This window comes from Eublepharis macularius, chromosome 5, assembly GCF_028583425.1.
Source record: "Eublepharis macularius isolate TG4126 chromosome 5, MPM_Emac_v1.0, whole genome shotgun sequence".
In the NCBI taxonomy this organism is placed as follows: domain Eukaryota; kingdom Metazoa; phylum Chordata; class Lepidosauria; order Squamata; family Eublepharidae; genus Eublepharis; species Eublepharis macularius.
In genome coordinates, this window is record NC_072794.1 from 164,517,599 (window position 1) to 164,541,224 (window position 23,626).

At 45.3% G+C, this 23,626-nt stretch overlaps 1 protein-coding gene across 1 annotated transcript in view; it reads left to right on the plus strand.

Annotated features, from left to right (window-relative positions):
• COL20A1 (collagen type XX alpha 1 chain) overlaps nt 1-23,626 on the plus strand; it is a 156,038-nt gene that overhangs the window by 56,291 nt on the left and 76,121 nt on the right. The window contains exons 18-21 of the mRNA XM_054980462.1: nt 1,112-1,254; nt 5,021-5,150; nt 6,611-6,667; nt 15,892-15,930. Coding sequence (XP_054836437.1) covers nt 1,112-1,254; nt 5,021-5,150; nt 6,611-6,667; nt 15,892-15,930 — 369 coding nt within the window. The remainder of the gene's footprint in view (nt 1-1,111; nt 1,255-5,020; nt 5,151-6,610; nt 6,668-15,891; nt 15,931-23,626) is intronic.

The window sequence follows — 23,626 nt, forward strand, 5'->3', positions numbered from 1 at the left end:
TCAACTAGAGAAACCCTAAGTAGAGTTGGGCACGAACCGAAATACGAACCAAAATTAAGCACGAACCAGGCCGGTTCATGGTTCGTGAACCAGAGGTTCATCAGATCCCATTTCTGATGAACCGCCACGAACTTTAGATTGGTTCATTTGGTTCATTTTTTGGTTTGTCACTGCAGACAGCCTGGTGTCAATCAATCAGTTTCCTGGGCAACAGGGGATGGACTTCCTGCAGACCTTCTGCTGACCCAGAAGTGAATTTCTGCTGGCCCGGAAGTGACCTTCTGCTGACCTGAAAGTGATGTTTTTTCTGACCTGGATGTGACATTTTCACGAACCAAATGAACCGGTTCATGAACCAGGGGCAGGTTCATGAAAGTTTGTGGTTCGTGGTTCATGAAATTTAACTAACCACATGGTTCGTTTTTTTCTGTTTCGTGCCCATCTCTAACCCTAAGTCTCTTAAGGTTGAGAAGAAGCAAATAGGTGCATCAAATCAATATAATTTTTTTAAAAAGATTCTAAAATGAGTTAAATATGTCAGGGAACCAATCTCAGAACCCCAATCTACCATGAAGTTTGGCGAGTTACATTGGACCAGTCATTGTATCTCAGCCTAGCATACCTTTCCAAGTTGTTGTGAGGGAAAAAAGGGGGTGGGGACTATGGATTCCTCCCCAGGCTCCTTAGAGGGAAGGTGGGATAAAGATGTCTTAATGGATAGATTAAACGGTTCTTGGATAGATCCAGCAGAGCTCTCCTTGTGTTCTCAATTTTGTGAGAAACTCCCACATAACATATTAAGTCTCTTTCTCACCGCTGAGGGAATGTAACAATGAGCCGTCAACAGACATTTAAAGGGTGCAATGGAGGCTGAAAAATGAATCAACCATTCAAGTCTAAATGCAATTCAAGTTGCACTTTAAAGATCAACAGAGTTTTCATGAATCAAATCTCACTCTCGAAGTCTGTAGCTCTTGACATACCTGAAGCCAGGCTGGGGGAAACGGGGGGCTGGAATTGTACATATATTGTTGAGGTCCTTGGAGACCCACTTCTCAATTCTGTGAACCAGTTATGTTGTCCCTCTCTGCATCATATTATTTCACTGCAGCCACCAAGAATCCACCCGCAAACCTCTTTGTGGATTCGGAAAGCACCAACAGCCTGCAAGTCCACTGGAGCCCTCCAGAAGGCGCTGTGCAGCACTACAGACTCACCTTCACGCCAGAAACAGGCAACAAGCACCAGGAGATGGTGGGTTTTGTGCAGGGTGACATTTTTGGGGTGAAGCATTTCTTGCTCGGGCTCTGAGGGTTCTCTTTCTTTCAGCCACCTGCAGCAAAATGAGAATACTCCTTCCCAGGGCTGTTTGCGACTTAAACGTGTATCTCACCTAATTGCACAGGAGACAGGACAGCTTGCAATCAAAATTAGAACCTGTTCAGCAAATAGAAAATAATTCAAAATAATGGAAATGCAAATGCATTACTGCCTAAGCCAAATTTAGATCAAGGTAGTTAGCCGTGTTAGTCTGTCTGTAGCAGTGGAAAAGAGCAAGAGTCCAGTAGCGCCTATAGAACTAACAAAAAAATTGTGGTAAGGTATGAGATTTCATGAGCCACAGCTCACTTCTTCAGATACAGCTACAATATGAGTCCATCTGTCCTTATATCTTGGGGAGTGGAGTGACTATAGAAGCTGAATGATATTAGCAAGTAAATGACAATAACAAGTGTGATTGGATAGGGTGGGATATGCAGAGGGGTAGAGAAATCAGCATTGGTAATGAGACAGGAAGCCTAAGTCTTGATTCAGTCCAGGTGGATGCACATTCTTGAGCTTCGTTATCAGTTGCAGTTCAGTAGTCTCTCTTTCTAATCTCCTGCTCTCCACTCTCCAAGATATAAGGACAGATGGACTCACATTCTAGCTGTATCTGAAGAAGTGAGCTATGACTAACAAAAGCTCATATCCTACCACAAATTTTGTTAGTCTTACAGGTGCTACTGGACTCTTGCTTTTTTCCACTGAGCCAAGTTTAAGTAGACATGGCTGAAGAATGGAGTAAAAAGAAAAGCTTTGCAAATGGAAAATCTACAAGAGCTTCTCTTGGTGGATGTTTTATCGGGAACTAATGCATGGCAGTGGAGTTGGATTGAGGGGCACCGGGTTTGAATTTCTGTTTATCTGTGAAGATCATTGGCTCTCTGTTAGGGGTGTGTACTTGGGTATACCCAAACCGAAAATAAACTGGAAATTTGCTGTTTCAGGTCAGCTCTGGGATATCCAAAATGATCCCAAACACTCCTAAATTCTATGAGTAATAAAATGTATTTCATGGAATTTTGGATGGTTTTTGGATTTCAATGGCTAAGACAGTGGAAGAGGAAGCTGGTCTGCAAAACAGCTGTTTGGTGGATATCTCCCTTTAAATGTCTGTCTCTCAGACTAGATCTACCACTCATGGGAAATAATGGAGCCTTTATTTTCCTTTGGGTAGCCTCTGGATAGTCCTGGTATAACCTGGATAGTCCAGGAGAGCCTCATCTTATTGGATCTCAGAAGCTAAGCAGGGTCGGCCTTTGTTTGTAATTGAATGGGAGACCTCCAACAAAGACCAGGGTTGTAGAGGCAGGCAATGGCAAACCACCTCTGATAGTCTCTTGCCATTAAAATCCCACCTTGGGGGGGGGTCATCATATGTCAGCTATGACTTGAGGGCAGGATTTCATTTAGAGCCCTGACCTGGATAGCCCAGGTGAGCCTGATCTCGTCAGATCTCAGAAGCTAAGCAGGGTTGGCCTTGGTTAGGAATTGGATGAGAGACCTTCGAGGAAGACCAGTGCTGCAGAGGCAGGCAATGGCAAGCCACCTCTGTTAGTCTCTTGCCATGAAAACCCCACCAGGGGTCGCCATGAGTCAACTATGATTTGAGGGCAGGATTTCATTCATTTTCTTTGGGTGATAGAAAGGCCAGGTCTGCCCACAGAAATAATGACCCCATTATTTCCTGTAGGTAGACTAACTTCTACTGCCCATCAGAAATAATCTTTTTTTTCATATCGGTGGCACACCCAGCCTGGGAGTCCAGGTCTACCCAACCAACTGTTATTCTGCTGCAATCCCTTTAAGTTTTAAAGGACCATTATTTTCTACAGGGGAAGACTTGGCCTGTGATTTTGGAGGCTAGGCCTTCCCATAGAAAATAATGGCCCTTTAAAACTTAAAAGGAGGGAGATTCCATGAGACAGCAAGGCCAACTTCCTATCCTTCTCTTCCTGCTCCTGCTACCTTGGGGCAGAGGAAGGGGTAATTGCTAAAATGGTCCTGAATTTTCAGAACCTGAAAATACCAGGAAAAAAAACCCCAAATAATGAGAATCCTGAAAATTTGGGATAACAAAAAGTATGCCATCCCCAAACCCAGATCTGAAATCGATCCAAACACTTTTGATGTGTGCACCCCTAGAGTGTGGGACTCTCATCTGGAGAACCCGGTTTGATTCCCCACTCCTCCACTCGAAGCCAGCTGGGTGACCTTGGGTCAGTCACAGCTTCTTGGAGCTCTCTCAGCCCCACTCACCTCACAGGGTGATTGTTTTGGGGATAATAATAAGTACTTAGTAAACTTCTCTGAGTGGGCATTGTTGTCTTGAAGGGCAGTATATAAATTGAATGTTGTTATCATCATCATCATCCTAAAGGATGAATGAGGTACATCAAATAGTTTGGAGAGTTGACACGAAAGAGATAGTAAAGTCGTTTTCAATTTTAAAATCAGAACTCATAGGGTAGTGGTTGGACTAGGATCTCAGAGATTTGAGTTCAAATCCCCACACTTAGGGTTGCCAACCTCCAGGTGGGACCTGGAGATCTCCTGGAGTTACAACTGCTCTCCAGACTACAGTGATCATTTCCCTTGGAGAAAATGGCTAATTTGGAGGGTGGGCCATATGGCTTTATACCCTGCTGCGATCACCTTCCTAAACGGTGCCCGTGGTATATTTATTGTATATATGTATGTAATGGAACAGTCTGCTCCTCCGCTAATATCTGTATGATTTAGTTGGGTCCTATCGGGTGGCGCACCTGTTTCAATTTCCAGTTTCGTATGTTAGCGGAAGTTATTGGTTGCCTTCTTGCAAATAAACGGCTGATGAGTTGAGCCATCTCGTCTCTGCTGAATGCACCTGAGGACGAGTGCTAGAGTGAGTACTCAAACCTGGGAACCCACAGCCGAAAGGGGACTTTACAGTGTCCTCCCCAGACCTCCACCCACCAAATCTCATAAAATGTCCCAACCTGGAGATGGCAACCCTACCAACACTCTGATAAAAGGCTGGTGGAAAATAGAAAAAAATGACAAGGAAGCTGAGAGATCAGAATCCAGCGGAATTTTTTACGGACTGGGTAAGATTGAAAACATATTTAGAAAAGAAATGGGACGTAAAGGGGGAATTATGGCAATTTGAAAATTATTAGAATGGATTTGTTATTAGAAGAGATAGAGTCTTTACCATATGAAGTGAAGTATTAGCTAATTGTTAGCCCAAATGTAAGTGGACTTAGAGTTAATAGATATTGTTAGAATTACTAAAGTAGATATTTTATCCAACAGTTAGTTTAAATTTAAATATATGTGGAGCTAATATAAAGTAATAGATAATAGATTTTAAGTTTGTAACAATATTTTTGAAGTTAATAGATAGGGCTTAGTTGAAAAAAAGAGTAAGTAAACATGAGATAAGGAGTTACAGAAAAAGGGGACAGATTGGGAATAGATTAGGCTATAGGGTTGGAAAGCTGTTGGAAGTCTTGGAAAAGGGGGGGGAGGGAAAGGGGGGGAAAGGATAATGAGATGCTATTTGAAAGTTGTATATTAATATTCTCACCTAATAAAAATTTTCTAAAAAAAAAAAAAGGCTGGTGGGAAGTCCTAGGTCAGCCTCATTCTCTCAGCTTGAGCTACCTCATAGAATATTTAGCTAGGCTGTAAAAGTTATAACTTTCTTCCCCTATAGATAATGCTTTCAGGTAAAAGCCGGACGGTCACACTTCATTCACTCCTCCCTGGTACAGTATACACGGTGACAGTTTCTGCAGTCTATGCCACAGGAGAGAGTGACCCCATATCTACCACTGGCCAGACAGGTAGGAAAATCAGCAAATTGCTTTTTTTTTCTTCTTTACATCTTTTTAAAAACTTTCTCAGGCTAACCTATTTCATAGGGTTGTTGTGAGGAGGAAAGAGCCATCCGTGTATGTGTCAGACTGTGGCTTACCAAAAGTTGCAACTTAGCCCACCTCTTGCGATAAGACAAAAGTCCATTGATTTCAAAAGGCTTTACTGAAGATTGACAACAAATGGAGTACACATTCCAAGATACATAGATCTTAGCTGAACTGTAGAATTGTTACGAATGCCAAGCAAAGGAAGAGGTACAGAATATGCATTTCCCCTCAGGCCCCATCCTCCCCCTTAGTTCTCAAAACAAACGGCCTGAGGGTGAGAAAATGAAAGTTTCTCAAGGGCGGCAGGAAGGCGGAGGTATGCAGATGATAACAAGCTGTCTCCCTCTGCTAGGCTCTCAGCAGCAGTCTTCCCACCTGCAAGAAGCACACTTGATACACTGACAAAGTTAAAATGGAGTCTCTTTGGCTTAAACACAATCAGAACCTGACAGTATGCTGCTCTCGTTTCCTTGGGGAAAGTGTGTGATAAAATGTAGTGGACAGATTGAAGCGCTTCCCCACAGTTTTATCCCAGAGTTCTTCCAAAGTGATTGGGGTAGCCTGCTTTCACCTCACAGCACCCCTGTTCAATAGGCTAGACTGAGAGGCTATCCAACCCTATTATTTTATAATTCTATGAATAAATGTGTTCCATCCCTTTCTGTACTGGTCCACAGCTGGACACATTTAATGTTAAACACACTACAACATATATGGCATGGGAACATCAGTAAGGACTAGACACTGTCGTAAATGAGCAGGTAGCCTCTCAGCCTGACTACTGTAATATGCTTCACATGGGGCTGGGCTTGAAGACTGTCTAGAAGTTTCATTCTGTCCAAAATGCTGCAAGGTGATTTTTGTGGGATTCTGCACTTGAGTTCTTTGTCTCACCTCGTGTTTGTTTTTCATCCTTGCATGGTAGTGGTCAGGAACTCATGTATAGACTGTCTTTCAGTGGCTGACTCATCCCTTTTGATTCTATCCCAGTGTACATTTCATTTCATTTTATTGCTTTGTTCTCTTAGATAGAGAACATGAATTGTACCCAAGATAAGATAGGACATGAGATTCCAGTAACGAGGCCTAGAGAGTCAGAGAACAAGAATTGTGCCCAAGATATGCTGGATAATTATTCAGCAAATTTAAAGTACTGTTGTACACAGCAGGTGGTAGATGTGAAAGGATACTTGTGGAGGAATGAGAACGGGGGTACAGCACAACCTGAAGAATGGGGATTAAGTATCTGCAGATATTTATCGGGCTGTCCTTGGTGTACATTTTCATTGATGATCTAGTTTCCCTTTTGGAATATGGGGTTTAATGGGGTTTAGTTTTAATATCTGCATCATTCCTCATGTCTGTTTGAATTTTGCTAGCCTCTGCTTTGGCCAGATTGCCCACCTCAAGAGGATCTGTCCCCTTCAAAAGTGATGGTAAGGTCTCTGTGGTTTCCTTTCTGCTATAAAAATCAGCCTTGTTGTATAATCTTCCTGGAATGGCGTAAAAACAAACAACAACCCCCCCCCCCCCTCAAATAGTTCCTTCAAAATCCGGTGCCAGGGGTTTGTTTGCTGGATTTTGAAATAAGTTTTTTTCAGGGCTCAGTAAAATTTTACTGCAACTTGAAGTCACAAAAGATATTTTTGCCCAGTTTCTCAAGGTGAAAGAAATGGAAATCCACAAGGTGTAGAGTTATTTGCAACAAATGTCTGGTATTATGCAGCAGGGGGATATTTATTTCTATGCCTTTGGCGGAAAGGGAAGGCTGCAAACGTATTTCAGAATCCCTTTCAATTAAATACCCCCTTTTAAAATGCTTTATTAACGTAAGTGAGATAGTCAAGGGTGTCTCTTCAAATGACTGGTTATAAAAGACATTTGGAAGAAAGATCCGTAGCAAATGTTGAACAAACTAGGCGGTAAAAAATCTGTTGGGGAGCAAATTGTAAGATACAGATGCTGCTGAAATGGGTTTTCCAGCTTTCTTGGTGATGGCAAAGGTGTTTGGCAGAGAAATGAAACAAAGGCAAAAATGGATTTAGCTGCAAATCAGGAACAATCTGGGGCATGTTACGGCATCGATGTTTTTGCCACCTCTCAGATTGACTTGGGGAATGGGGTAGCAGGAGGGAGCTGGGGGGGAACACTCATTTTGCAGCAGCAAGTTTTGCTCCAATTGCAGTGCAAAAAGAAATAAGCAGTGCAGCCTTTGCTCTTGTGGAACTAAGGTCTAGCAGTGATAACTGTAGGTGACTGACCAAAGAGTCAGTCTTTGGCAGATCAGAGAGTCCTTGGGTCAAATCTTTTATAATAATAACATTATAATAATAACATTCGATTTATATACCGCCCTTCAGGACAACTTAATGCCCACTCAGAGCGGTTTACAAAGTATGTCATTGTTATCCCCACAACAAAGCGCCCTGTGAGGTGGTTGGGGCTGAGAGAGCTTTAAAGAGCTGTGACTGACCCAAGGTCACCCAGCTGGCTTCAAGCGAAGGAGCGGGGAATCAAACCCGGCTCTCCAGATTAGAGTCCTGCGCTCTTAACCACTACACCAAACTGGCTCTCGATATGATCTTAGCAGATGACCTTAGACAAGCTATCATCTTTAAACTCCATCTCTCTCTCAAGCCTGTTTCCACACACCCTTCAAGAGACAGCCCACTCACTGAACGCTGGCGGCTTGTCCCCTTGACTCCAGAAGTCTCTATTTTCAAAACGGTTGCAGAGTGTTTTTCCAACTATTTTTTAGGCGTTTCTTCTGCGACCACATTTTTGCAGGTCTTTTGCCATGGCTTGACAGAGCGCTTTCCCTTCATTCTTGGGCCTGTGAATGATTGAAGCGCTCAGAGGAATCCTCCGATTGCCATCCAGCTCCTCCCCTGAAGCACTCAGCATGCGATCGCACATGTGCAGAGCAAAGAAAAGCATTTGAAAGGGAGGTGGGCGACGATGACAAAAGCGCCCGGCCTCCCCTCCAAACCCGCTTTTTGTAGGAACTGCTGAGGCTGTCTGCAACCACAAAACGCAAAGTAAGCGCTTTGGGGGAGTGTGTGTGGAGGCTGTTTGCAGAGTGACTCAGCAAAACACACATAATAAGCAGGACAAGGGCAGGAACAACTGGCTGTGTGGAAATGGCCCCAGTCTAGGAGTAATAGCGCTGACCTCATTTTCAGGGTTGAAAGGGTTATATAACAAGCAATGCGAGTACTTTCAACACTCTGAAGTACTTAAGAATGTAAGAGAAGCCATGTTGGATCAGGCCAATGGCCCATCCAGTCCAACACTCTGTGTCACACAGTGGCCAAAAAACCCAGGTGTCCTCAGGAGGTCTGCCAGTGGGGAAGGGACACTAGAAGCCCTCCCACTGATTGCTCCCCCAAACACTTCTGTGTAAATGTCACTACAGTATGAGATTCCTGAAAACCAGAGCGAAGTGTGGTGTAGTAGCTGGATCGGAAGAACTGCAGAGTGCCAATTTCAACACCCCGCTAAGCCAAATCATTGCCAAAAGTAGGGAGGCATGATATGTAGGAATGTAAAGGCTTTGACTAGAAGTTTCCCTGTCATTTGGATCAGCTCTAATAATCTCCATGCTGAAGGTCAGAGTTGGGGGCAGGGAACATAGTAGACATCTCGGAGCTTCTCTACACGAGATGCCTCAGCATGTGTTCGTCAAGTGTAGGGAGACGCAATGTTAGTGGGGAAGCGTAGTTTAAAAAGACAGAGCTAGTGGCGATCGCTCCTCAGAAGGTTTGTCAATTTCATCTTCTGATCCCCAAAGCCTCTGTTAATTTAACCTCTCCCATCTAAAACTGTGGAGGTCACAACCAGAAGGCGAAGTGAGGAAAGGAAATGGGCTGGAGCTGCCTTCCAGAGCTGGGCTTGGATCTGGAGTGGTTATAATGGACTGAAGTTTCCCTTCTGGCATTTCCCAGCCCCTTCACACAGCTCCAGTGTATAGCAAAGCCTTTGCCCTGCCACCAGATCTGTCTTTTTAAACTACTCTTCCTGACTAACGCATCTCCTGGCACATGTTCTTCATATGTCAGATGTCTCATTCAGAAATTTGAACTTCTGCCTCAACAGGAAAAGAAGAGTGAATTTAATTTTTCAACCTCACCACAGTTTCACTATTCAAACCTGACTTCCCTGCTCTACTACTGTTTTAAATGTATCCTTGAAAGATATGCATTTCCCCCTTTAAAATACTAATAAAAAGAAGTGAGTTTGGTCAGGTTTTGAACAGTGGAAGTTAAATGGTTAATCCTCCTCTCCCTTCCTTGCAGGGACCTAAGGCGAACTGAGGCTGCCTGAACCTGCATTTTCATTTTAGGGGTGGTCTGAGATGTGTGTTCTTCATTTGGTCTATCTGAACCTTAGTAGGGTTACCTCAAAGGAAGGTCTGCTTAGATATCGCTTGGAGGATAAATCTCCTCCATCCGCATGTAGGGAACCCTCTGTTTTTTGCCACTATAAGGAGAATGACTTTACAAGATTCTGAGATGACAAGTGCCTTTCTCCTATTTACAGGCATATGGAAATGTACGAGATTGCAGCCATTCTCATACCATGATGCCTCCCAAAAGGAGAGCAGCAATTGTGGAAAGTGTTGCAGAATCAGGGCCATATGAACAGGGCCGGATCTAGGGTTGCCAGCGCCCAGGGCAACCCGAGTCCTGCTTTTGCTCCACTCGGGTGCACAGCCCACGCACGGTCCCGGCACTGTGTGATGATATCACTTCCGTGACATCATCTCGCAGGGCATGGAAGCATGACGCCTGCGAAGCAAGCTGGCCACCCCGGTGCATGGTGAACCACGGAGCTGGCGGTGGCTGCGCGGGCGGCTGAGTGGAGGGCTGGGAGGCCACCCACACCATTTGCCTGCCCTGCTGATGGGGCGGCCGGCTTGCTGTGTGATTCCTATCCTGCATGCGCATGCGGCCAGCCAGCGGCTGGGGCAGGCGGGCAGCCTCCCAGCCCTCCACTCAGCCGCCTGCACTGCTGCTGCCAGTTCCGGCATGCTCCTGACAACTGGCAGCTGCACCTGGTGCCCCCTCTTTGGCGGTACCGAGGGCAGACTATCCCCCCACCCCCCATCAATCCGGCCCTGCATATGAATCCATTTCTAGATACTCCTTTTTGAGATGGTCTGTCCCCAGGATCTTCCTTTGGATTGCAAGCTCCTTGCAGCCAGAGACCAAGCACCATGTATACTGGCAGTGCTATATTACTAAAAAACATGCCGACATGATAACATGCCAAGGAGATGCTCAGAAAGGCTTTTGTGCAAGAGTAAAGAGTCCCGTAGCACCTTTAAGACTAACCAATTTTATTGTAGCATAAGCCTTTCAAGAACCACAACTCTCTTCATCAGATGCATATCTTCCATGCATCTGACAAAAAGAGCTGTGGTTCTTGAAAGCTTATGCTACAATAAAGTTGGTTAGTCTTAAAGGTTCTACGGGCCTCTTTACTATTGTGCAGCTACAGACTAACACAGCTAACTCCTCTAGATTGATGCAAGAGGACATCCTCATAATCATCCTTGCTTTCCAGGGGCATCTTTGATTTTCCCATCAAAGGCTTTCTTCATCTCAGATTCTGGCTTGGCCCCACTGCCTGGGACATTTTCAGAAGCAAATAAATGCAATGCTTTGTTTTTGAAGGAGTCGCTTTTTTTTGCTCAACTCATTTAAATGGAGAGCACTTTAGTTCTCTTCACCCAAGAGCCTTTGATTCTTCCTCGCCTATCTATGATTTGTATGAGCGGCTCTTCCCGATTCCTGATTCCCTGGCTCAAAGGATGAGTCAAGATTTAGCAAGGGATTTCCTGCAAAAGGTGGATAGCTGATGTGTGCCAAAGTACTTAGATTTTGTACAAAACAGCTCATTTAACCATCCACGATGCAGTCGACAGAACGGGCATCAAAATGGGAGGAAAAATGAGCTCCCTTTCATCATTCATAATTAATTTTAATAAACAGGCACTGAGTCATTGTCCTTGCTGTGTTTCTTGGTGAATAAACAACTCCTTTAGTTTAAGATAAAACCGGCATCTTATAGACTACGGTTTGGAAAAGGGAGGATAGGAAAATGTATATAAAACAGGAAATAAAATGAAGAAGCCAGTTTGCTAGGAGCAATGGGAGACATGATAATATTATTCTTGGTGTGGTCAGAGAGGAAAGGGAGAAGCTGATACTAGAACCTAGGGCCATCTACTCAGGCTGGTGCCCGGGTTTCTGGCTGTTAGCCAGTCGCCCCATTGGCGTGGCAGGCAGCTAGGATGGGGCGTGGGTGGCCTCCTAGCCTTCCCACTCAGTTGTCCCGCACTGCCCCGGCTGCCTGCCACGCCTAGCTGGTCCTCAGCTGTGTGCTGGCGGCAGCGGCAGCAGCATGGAGCAACTGAATGGGAGAGCTAGGAGGTTGCCCACTCAGTTGCCCCATGCTGCCACTGCCAACATGTGCTTTTGGCCAGGCACAGCAGCTGCAGGCCAGGTGCGGCAGGTGGCCAGGGCGGCGCACATGCATCCTCCCAGCCCTCCTGCTCAGTTGCTCTATGTGCCACCCCGGCTGCCTGGCCCTCAGGTGCTGCACCTGGCCGGGAGCGTGTGGTGGTGGTGGCAGCAGCGTGGGACAGCTGAGTGGGAGGGCTGGGAGGCTGCAGCAGCTCAGCTGCAGGCCGGGCACGGCAGGCAGCTGGGGCAACATGCGAGCAGCTTCTCAGCTCTCCCGCTCAGTCACCAGCACTGCTGCCACCAGCTCCACAGCGCAACCCCCTGCCCCTAGTCAGCACTCAAGGGAGCTGCCGGCACCACCTCCATGGACGTGCCGGCCCTGAATCCACCAAAGGTCCATTTTGTCCAGCATTCTGTTTCTGGTGGTTAGCACCCAGATGCCTCCAGGATAACCATAGTGAAGACATGAAGATAGCTGCCTTCCTCCACTCTTTTCACTGGCTGTTCAAAGGTGATTACACCTCTGAACATGGAGGTTCCATTTAACTGTTCTGGCTAATAGCCCTGGAAGTCATCGCCTCCATGAATCTGTTTAATGCTCTTTAGCGGTGGTAGAGAGTGCCCTCAAGTCATAGCTGACTTATGGCGACCCCTGGTGGGGTTTTCAAGGCAAGAGACTAACAGAGGTGGTTTGCCATTGGCTGCTTCTGCAACCCTGGTCTTCGTTGGAGGTCTCCCATCCAATTACTAACCAAGGCTGACCCTGCTTAGCTTTTGAGATCTGACGAGATCAGGCCTACCTGGGCTATCCAGGTCAGGGCAGCCTTGGTTAATGCCCTTTAAAACTATCAAAAGACCTTTTCAACTCAGTATAGGTAGGTGGGATGTATGTTGGGATAGTGGTAGAAGTCTCCTTACACTGGCATGCAAAAATATGCCTTTGTTTGCGGGTCTGCTTCGTACCAGCCCCTTGCAGCCAGGGGAGAGATATTAGCAAATGCTAGCAGATTCCTTGCTTATTTAGTTGAGAGAAAATAGCACAAAGCCAACTCAAAGGGACTAGATTTAGCTGTCTGGGAGTGAGATAAACAGTCCAAGGCTGCCAGAGGTGGACTGCTACAGGGCATTTTCAGAAATGGAAGTGATACACAGGTCGAAATGGATGGAAATTGACATTCCTACACTTGTGATTTGTTCGCCACTATGGACAAAAAATGCCAAGATTCAGGGAGTTCCCAGATCAGCGCTCCCAACATTTTTTTTAAAAAAAATCAGTTGTCCGGTACACAGCATCCCCATTTCCAACTGGGACTCTGGTGTGATGTTACCCAAATAGGAGGTCTCCTCAATTAATTGGGGGAATTAGCTTTAAAGGAGATGCAGAGAGAGGGGATAACTGGGAATCTCCATCAAAGTTTACGGGGAGTATTCCCGTAGAGAATGCTCAAATAAAACAGGCAGATGTTCAACTGGAAAGGTTTCTTTATTTAAAGAGAAATAAAAGGCAATCAGACAAGCACAAAACACACACAGCACATATACGAGGCTAGCTAAGAAAACAGAGGAAGATGGGAGAGAGTAATTGGGATAGGGTGATAATTGACAATCCTAAAGAAGGGGGAAGGTCCGTGGAAGCAACAGCCCAGGACCAGGTCATGCCATATGCTTATGGTATATCTCCCCATATATTCCCCGGAGGACACTCCGATCAGGGGACAAACAGCTGTTGGTGGTCCCTGGCCCCAAGGAGGCCCACCTAGCCTTTTCGGCCCTGGCTCCCACCTGGTGGAACACTCTGTCTGCTGAAATCAGGGCCTGGCAGGACCCACTATCCTTCCGCCAGGTCTGCAAGACAGAGTTGTTCCGCCAGGCATACGGCTGAGGCTGGGCCTCCGCCAGCCTGAAAAAAGGGGTGCATAAAATCTTAACCCTCCCTGTGAAGGCTGTCCACCATCCTGTTTTAAATGTGTATGGATTTTATTGTATTTTAATATGTTGTTTTTATTGTATTTTGTATTTTAATATGTTGTTATCCGCCCTGAGCCCGCTCGCAGGGAGGGCCGAATAGAGATTTGAAATAAATAGATAAATAAAACGGCCAGCATTTCACAGTGAGAGGAGGGGGCTCAAGCAAACTTGAGGGAGGCTGTTTGGATCCAGAACCCGCACACAGAGGACATGGCTGGGGAGTCTAATTATAGGCAAGCAAGCAAGCAAGCCTTTATTGGCATATATAAAATATAAGATATTAAATACAGAAACGAGTCCATACAGAATGAGATTAAAATTACAGGTAGGAACAGGGCAACAGTGCAGCAAAACCAGTACAGAATATTTCTTGTCAGGGCGTATAGCCACGGCACTGTAGAGAAACTTTGCTACTATTTCAGTTATTTCCCCATCTGGGTTGTCAAGCAGAAACTGAACCTTAAAATCATCAGAAAACTCTGAAAGTTGAGCTAATATAGGATATAGAAGATCCCAGCGTGGCGCCAGATAAAAAGGGCACCGGAGAAGAACATGGGAGACAGTTTCAACACAGCCCATCAAACAAGGACAACACCTGCTATAATAAGGAATCCCATGAAATCTGCCAGATAAAATGGCTGAAGGAAGAACATTAAATCTGGCCAGAAAAAAGGCTTTGCGTAAATTGGGAGCCAGGAGCTGGTAAAGGTATACTGCTGGGAAGCTTACATTAGGGACAATCCCCAAGTTTAGGGGAGAACAAGTTCTATTAGCAGAACTATAGAGAGTTTGTAACTCTAATCCCAAAAGACTGGATTTTATTTTTGAGAAGGCCTCAGACTCAGATAGCAGGGATAAAGATTCTATAGATAAGCTCAAGGAACTTATTTTAGCTTCAGTGCAGGCTCACCAACTAGAGTTGGCAAATTCAGATAATAAATGATATGTATAACTACAGGGATCAGAATTAAAATGGAGTCTCAACCAATATTTGATAGTGTGAAGCCGTGCCTTGGTGGCTCTAATTATAGGACAAATCGTGTCCTGGGGCAAAATGACGTCTTTGCAACAGAGACAAAGGCTTGATGGATTGTCCGGAGTTTGGGACAATAAGTCTAGGAGAGGATCAGTAGCTCTACCTGCAGTAAAGGTATGAATGGGACTTGATGACCCAGCAACTGATAGACCGGGAAAGCGATCAGGTTTGCTGAATGGCTCTGATGAGGGTAGGTGGGTTGAGGAAGAGGAGCAGGGCATTGATGGGATTAGCCCAGGAGTTCTTGGGAGGCCTCCTTGTTCTTAGGTATGCGTCACTTTCTGGGGCATGGGGGGGCCTCAGCCAGCTAGCCACCTGACTCAGCTTTCTGGGACTTTTCCATGTTCCTGTCATGTTGGCATCCGCCCAGGACCAGGTCGTGCCATATGCTTATGGCATATGAGGAAGGGGGTTATGATGTTGCATCCATAAACAGCCCTTTAGTGTGGTAGGGGTGTGGCTGCTAATGGTGATGGGAAGAGAGTGTAAGTCTATCCCCATCATTTCCCTGATCTGAAACAACTCTGGGGCAGCTGAGGAAAGTTACGCATACAGATATGGGCTTTAAAGTATATTTTGGATCTTCAGAACAATAAACTATCTGTGAGGAAAATGTGTTCGTCACACAGAAATCCCACCAGCGGTAAAAGTCTATCAGCAAACAGTAAATAAATATGCACAGGGGCTTTTTTGAGTGCAGGAGCGGACTGGGAAGTGAAAACGGCCCTGGCGTAAGCTAAGCTGCGTAGCTCCTGCGGTGCTACAAGCCAGCTTTACAGAGGTCACCCAGCTAAGCGTTGCAAACAATGGGTAATTAACTCGCCCGTTGCTCCCTCCTGAAAGCTGGCAGCAGAGTGGGAAAAAACGATTGGTGAACCAATTACCATTGCCAATGAAGGGTCTGAGCCGAGTGGCCCCAAAAGCTTTGGCAGAGTTGCTAGAGCTCAGTTATGTTCGTTTCTGGCCACCAGCGGCCCTCTGGGGCCCACTGGGAAATTTCTCGATAAGTTAAATGGCCAATCTGCCCCTGTCTGAGTGTTAAAATGAAACACGAAAGTCTATTAGAATGTGTGAAACTTATCTTTGCATGTACTTTGGGGGCGGTTTACTATGGTCATCACATGGCGATTATAGTATTAATAGTTTTTATAACTCCCTCTGCCCCTTGCTGTCTCATTTTGTTCTGCAGACTGCCCTGCTCTCGACTCCACGGAAGGCTCTTTACAAGGTATGGCTGTGGCTGTGCTACGTAATCATGCAAAATGGTTTCTTGTTTTAGGGCTTTGGATAGCTAGGACTTGATCAGGAATGGCGATGAAGGCAGGAATCTCAGATCTAGGTACTGAAAATGACTTAAAAACGTAAGACAAGGCCTGGTTTCGTACTTTAAATCAGAAAAAAAAATCTTGGATGATAAGGATGAGAGAAGGGGAAAGAAGGAGCGGTCAACTTGAGTCCAACTGGAGAAGGGGACCATTTTTTGCTGGACAAAATCAGTTCCCAGTCTAACACTGTCTGTATTTATTCTTGCTTCCTACCTACTCCACCTGCACATTTGTCAACAAAGAATGAGAGCCAAGCTACAAGTGATGCCTGACACAGGTTGGACACTTGTCAGCTTCCCGCAAGTTTTGATGGGAAATGTAGGCATCCTGGTCTTGCAGCTGTAATGGAGAGCCAAGCTGTAAAACCAGGATGCCTACATTTCCCATCAGAACTTGAGGGAAGCTGACAAGAGTCCAACCTGTGTAAGGTGTCACTTGTAGCTTGGCTGTCTTTCTGTAAAAGGCTGGCTCACAGTGGACGCTTCACTCATCTGAGCAAAGCCTTATTAAGAGGCTAGATGGCCATTGGACAGCAATGCTGCTTGTGTGAACCTGGGCAGATCATGAGAGGTTGGGCAGGAAGGGTTACATCAGTGCTTAGTTCTCATGGCCCCTTCTTACACGCCCAGGGCAATGCTGATTGCCACTTTGGGGTCAGGAAGCAATTTTCCCCAGATCAGATTGGCTAGGGATCCTGACAGTGTTTAGCCATCTTCTGGGCATGGAGCAGGGGTCACTGGGGGTATATGTAGGGGGAGATAGTTGTGAATTTCCTGCATTGTACAGGGGGGTGGACTAGATGACCCTGGAGATCCCGTCCAACCCTATGATTCTATGAAGGTGCCACAGATTCACAGCTGCTCATTCATGAACAGTCTCTGTGGTGGCTTCCACCTTGTGGAATGCCGTGCCTGAGGAGGTCAGAAAGCTCCCACACTTCTGTCTTTCCAGCAGAGTGTCTAAAACCATAATGTTCAAGAGGGTATTTTTAAAAAGAGATGAGGACTGTAGCAAAATGAACAGCTCAGAGGGCACATTTATAATGGAAAAGTCCACTGCAATAAGTATTGTAGGCACCACTTGCTTTCACTGCATTGTCTTCTATCTCGTAATCCACGTTCTGTATAAGAACAAGATTCGGGCCCCGTAGCACTTAAAGACCAACGAGATTTCCCGGGTATGAGCTTTCAAGAGTCAAACTCCCTTTGTCGGATACAATAATCTACTGAAGGTTGTATCTGACAAAGGGAGCTTGACTCTCAAAAGCACCCAGGAAATCTCGTCGGTCTCTAAGGTGATACTGGACCCAAATCTTGCTCTTCTACTACAGGCCAACACAGCTACTCACCTGAAACTTTCTGTATAGTATACTTTGCCTTAGGTAGTTTATTGTTTGCATTGCCCTCTTATTCTGTAATCCTAGTCCTATTGCATTGTTCACTGGCTGTTCTATGCTGTCCCTACATTTTTTTCTTATGGAATGTTTATAGGCATTTAGGGCTCACTGGAGCTCCATTACAGTACTGGCAACTGAATGTTCAGTACTGGTGGCAAGCAGGAAGTTCAGCAATCAAATAATCAGGGAGAGGCAGTCAATGTGTGGCTCACTCCACATCTGAGTTACATATCGCTTAGACCAAGGAGCCAGGCCAGAGTCAGCAACTATATAGGAAAAGGTTGCATCCTATTGGTTCTTCTTGTCACCTGATTTCTGCAGGGCTGGGAGGCGCAGTGCCTTCTTCCAGTCATCTGCCAGTGGTGGTGCTGTAGACCAATAGTTCCCTCTACTTGCAAGTTGCCATGGCAGAACAGGGGGGTAGCTGTCTGGGCTCCACTCTCAGAGTCTCACAACATGAGATGCCTCGGTGCGTGTTCCTCAAGTGTAGGGAGACACAATACTAGCCAGGAAGTGTAGTTTAAAAAGACAGAGCTGGCAGAGATCACTTCTTAAAGGGTTTGTTAATTTCACCTTGGCCTCCCTGAAGGCTCTGTCAATTTCACCTCTCCAGTCTAAAACTGTGTGGGATCGCAACCGTAGGGCAACGAGGAATGGAAATGGGCTGGAGCTGCCTTCCAGAGTCAGGCGTGGACCTGGAGAGGTTATAATGGGCTGAAGCTTCCCTTCTGGCATTTCACAGCCCCTTCACACAGCTCCAGTGTATAGCAAAGCCTTTGCCCTGTCGCCAGCTCTGTCTCTTTAAACTACCCTTCCTGGCTACTATTGCATCTCCCGACACGTGTTCTTCACGTGTCAGATGTCTCATGTAAAGAGACTCTTAGTATCCCTGGTTTGAGAACCTACAAAATAAAGTAAGGAGAATTAATCGGCAGCACCCGGAATTCACCAGTAGCAAGAAGTTATAAAATATTCTGAAAATTCAATGCCCTTCAAGTCTCAAGCTGTTCCCATCCCTCCAGGAGTAATTTCTGGAAAAAAATTAAAATTAACATAAATATAGCTTATTAAAAAAACTTTAAAAGTAAAGGAAAAAATAACTCAAGATTTACAAGATCATCTCTGTATAAAACTGTGCTGAAAGTCAAGAGAGCAATATATAAGGAAATGAACTGCTCACATGAGATTGCCCAAACTGTAAAATAACTAACAACCTATTTTTATGTTTCTAATCCTTATGTTATGCAAAGTGTAAAATGAAACACTTCATTATATTAAAACCTACTTGCAATGTCTAGTAGAAATCTCACCCTCTAATTACGTTGCATACAAGGCAAACCTTCTGCCAGTCGAAAACAGAACGGGCTAACATAATGAAGTGTTTTATTTTGGATGTGGTATAGAGTAAGGATTATTGATACAAAAATAGCCATTGTTACAATTAGAGAAATACATTCTGTGCAAATTTTCCTTTTCTTACATATTCTCCTCTCCTGTCTTTGAACAAAGTAACATTTAGAGATGTGTTGTTCTTTTTAACCTTGCGTTAATTTTGGTCTTTGCTTTTTATGAATCGTAATAAGTCATATTTGTATTAATATTTGATAAGATATTATAATTAATTTTCAGAAAACCTGCTTGGGGGAAGAGTGACAGCTGCAAATTCACAGGGCCCTGCAGTCCTAGAATAATTTTTTTCCCAGTCTAACTGATGATTTGACTTTATAAGGATTTGACATTTTATTACAGCATGTGTTTGGGTGGGGAAGGATCACTCATCCTCTTTTATACAGAGCTTTGGACTTGATCATGGCTCACCTTTATCTAGGAACTTACCTGTTCTGGCACCTTAAATTTAGACCGCACCCCCTTTGTCACACTCTTTTCACAGCCAAAGGTACCCTTTTTGTGTGGGTTGCTTCAAAGAAGATTCATAGTGCAACCATAAATAACAACAACAACAACAACAACACTCGATTTATATACCGCCCTTCAGGACAACTTAATGCCCACTCAGAGTGATTTACAAAGTATGCTACTATTATCCCCACAACAAAACACCCTGTAAGGTGGGTGGGGCTGAGAGAGCTCCAGAGAACTGTGACTAGCCCAAGGTCACCCAGCTGGCTTTAAGTGGAGGAGTGGGTAATCAAACCCGGCTCTCCAGATTAGAGTCCTGCTGCTCTTAAGTGGCTGACTCAAGGTCACCCAGCTGGCTTCAAGTGGAGGAGTGGGGAATCAAACCCGGCTCTCCGGATTAGAGTCCTGCCACTCTTAAGTGGCTGTCTCAAGGTCACCCAGCTGGCTTCAAGTGGAGGAGTGGGGAATCAAACCCGGCTCTCCGGATTAGAGTCCTGCCACTCTTAAGTGACTGACTCAGGGTCACCCAGCTGGCTGCAAGTGGAGGAGTGGGGAATCAAACCCGGCTCTCCAGATTAGAGTCCTGCCACTCTTAAGTGACTGACTCAAGGTCACCCAGCTGGCTTCAAGTGGAGGAGTGGGGAATCAAACCCGGCTCTCCGGATTAGAGTCCTGCCACTCTTAAGTGGCTGACTCAAGGTCACCCAGCTGGCTTCAAGTGGAGGAGTGGGGAATCAAACCTGGCTCTCCGGATTAGAGTCCTGCCACTCTTAAGTGACTGACTCAAGGTCACCCAGCTGGCTTCAAGTGGAGGAGTGGGGAATCAAACTCGGCTCTCCGGATTAGAGTCCTGCCACTCTTAAGTGACTGACTCAGGGTCACCCAGCTGGCTTCAAGTGGAGGTGTGGGGAATCAAACCCGGCTCTCCAGATTAGAGTCCTGCCACTCTTAAGTGACTGACTCAAGGTCACCCAGCTGGCTTCAAGTGGAGGAGTGGGGAATCAAACCCAGCTCTCCAGATTAGAGTCCTGCCACTCTTAAGTGACTGACTCAAGGTCACCCAGCTGGCTTCAAGTGGAGGAGTGAGGAATCAAACCCGGCTCTCCAGATTAGAGTCCTGTGCTCTTAACCACTACACCAAACTGGCTCTCAGAATTACACCATCTTAGCAGGGGGTAACCTTCCTTAAGATTGTACCATTGCAGTGAGGCAGTAGATATTCCCACTCTCCTATAGGCAAGATTCTGGTCTTTATCCCCCCCACCTCGAAAACTAATAACATGAAGGTCAAGCATGGGTGGAGGGGGGCAAGGAAGCCATAAGTCCAGTTACTTAATTAACTTTTACAGAAGGTAGAAATGCAGGGAGACTAGATTCAAAGACAATTAAAAACCAAAGCCCAAATGTAATTGTCTCCTCCTACTATGCATGGTGACTCTCATTTTCAGCAGGATACCTCTTGCCCTCCTCTGACTCTTACTCAGCGGGGCGGGGGGAAGAGATTCTTGGAGAAATGGGGGAAAGGGTCAATTGGCATTGCTGGTGACTCTATAATGTCACTTCCAACACAGCTCAGAAGTAATATCATTGCATTGGGTGAAGCTCTAGTGTTCACTTTGAATGCTAAAGCAGAGACGCTATGCCTATGTCAGTGAATACCCAACCTACCAGCCTTAGGCTAGGAACAGTAAATATATATTTAAAAATCTTGGTAGGTTCCTGACTTAATGGAATGAAGATGAAGAACAGGACTACGTACAAAGAAGTTTAATGTTCTTGCTATCGAAACTCAAATATAAGGCACTCAATTGTAAGGCACAATAAGCCAATGTCAACCGAGGAGTTGTGAAGAATTCCCAAACTCCCAGCTGGAGGTGGCAACAGGTTTGCCGGCTTGGAAATTAGGCCCCGTTTTGCACAATGTGCTTTGTCATAAGCCACATATAAATCAATTATAATCTGCTATTGCTACTTTTCTCTTTTACATAGAAGCCACATGTAAATCAATTATGGTCTGCTACTGCTACTCTTCTCTTAGAAGCTTCTGTTCCCGAATGATTTTACTCCATGGGGTGCACTTATTCAAATCTTTTACATTGTTTTTTTCTTTTCATTTTTTTTTAAAAAGCTGTTTTCCACAGGTAATAGGGTTCTCATTCCCCCAGTGGGGGCAGGGGATCCCCTGTTTCCATCCTTCCCCCCACTTACCTGGCTGGTGGGGGGGGGAGAAGATGTGGGAACAGGTCTCCTGGATATGCTCCAGGGGCGTAGCAATTATGTCAGTTCCTAGGAGTGATGTCATTCCAGCTCCCTGAGAGCACTCCCGCGCTTCGCAGCAGGCTGAATTAGGCCCCAAACAGGCTGAATTGGGCCTGTTTAGGGCCCAAATTGGCCCACTGTGAAACACACACATGCCCTCATACTTGCGCAATGACATCACTCCCAGGAAGTGATGTCATCGCACAGGTGCAGGAGGGATGCGAGGAACACAGTGGGAGCGATGAGAGGGTAAGCGCTGGTCCCACTTCCCACCAGGCAACCTAACAGGTAGAAGCCACTTTTTTCAATATGAGAGCTCATGGAAAGGAAGGACTAAGAGACAGAGTTTGTCAGCTTAGAGGTGACAGAGATGGGTTCAGGGGTAAAGCTAAAACACCTTTTCGGGAAGTTCTGCCCTCGCTCTGAATTAGCTGTATTTACCCTTGATAACATCAACACACAGCCAGATCCGTGCAGAAGCGTCCTATAACTGTGCAGAAGTGTCCTATAACCAATCACATTTAGAAGACAAAAATATATAGGTTTTCTGAAGAGGGAGTGGAGATTTCTGCTGACTTCTCTCGCTGCAGACCTCCATTTTGCCCCTTATGCCATTTCTGAAGTCCACTGACCCCCAGGAATAAAACCTGGGTGATAGGATGGTGGTGGGCTGCAGACAGAGGCTGTAATTTGCTGGAAATAGCCAGCCCCAAATGCCCCCCCCCCAAGAATAAAGTATCTTTATGTCTTTGAAACCGTATGGTCGGATACAGGGCAATGTCAGCGTTGTTCTGAAGAAAAAGCTGTGAATCTTAAATAAAATTGCTTCCACAAATCTATCGGGGATATGAACAGCAGCAAACTCAAAATGTACACACACACACACACACACACACACAAAAGACTGAGTAGGGGTTCTTTTAGGAAACTTTTCAGACCCACCACAAAACCTCTTATTTTTTCAGGCTTGCTGAGGGACATTTTCTCAGCCCGTGTATAGACAAGGAATCTGGCCAGCAAATTCAAGGAAGCAGCTCCGCTTTGAATGTTCCTCTGTGATTTTTTTCCCCTTGGCTGCAAAAATAGCAAGCATTCCCCAAGCAGAATTGCTGCCTGCCTCAACTGCTTCTGACCCCATCCTTTTGAAACCGGTTTTCAACATTATTACGTTTATAGCTGCAGTACCAACTTTTGCACAATAACATTATTAACAGTTGGTGCAAACTTTAATTGAGATATTATGATTTTCAGCACCATTGTTTTTATCGCGACGTACTTGTGTACTTAGACAGGCCAAATGTAATCTGGGAACATTTTAAATTCTGCAAAATTCTCCCTATTCCCCTTCTGCCTACAGGATAACCATTACAATTGAGCCAGAAAAGATAGAAACGATGAGGAGATGGAATAAAGAGTGGCATTAGGATATTGACTGAAAAAATATTGCAGTGTGTCCCTTTACTATTTATACAATTTGTTTCCCCCCACTCCTTGTTCCCTCACTCCTCTCCTCCAGCTTTCCATAAATTTTAGATAAATGAAGGGGAGGGGGGGGATGCTGATTGCGAGATTGTATTATAATCTCTGCAAGAAAGTGACTCATGGAACTTTAATGAGGAGCTGGGGAAGATGAAGAAAGCTTTGAAGGCCCAAAACATTTCTTCATTTTCTGCAGCAGAATATGTATTTGCCACATAACCCAGTCAACCCTTGGTTAGCAGTTAACCGAGAAAGTTAAAAAAGACCCCAAAATGGGAAAGAGCATTTAAATTTTCTTTTTTACGAGCAAGTTCATTGCAGTGTGTAAGCTGATGTTGTTTCGGAGCCACTCTGTGGAGGATTTTCTCATGACTGATTTGCAAAATTTTCCTCGTTTGAAACAATCCAGCTTGTAGAAAAGCCAGTGTGATTTAGGGTTGCAAGGCCTCCCAAGCAGCAAGAGGGTCTTAGGGGAAAAAAGGCAACACTTGCTGCGTCACTACATCACTTCTGGGGGGAACCCTGAAGTGATGTAGGGTAGCTCTTGGAATTTCCAGAAACTCTATGGTTTACCATAGAGTTTCCAACAATTCCTAGGGCTATCC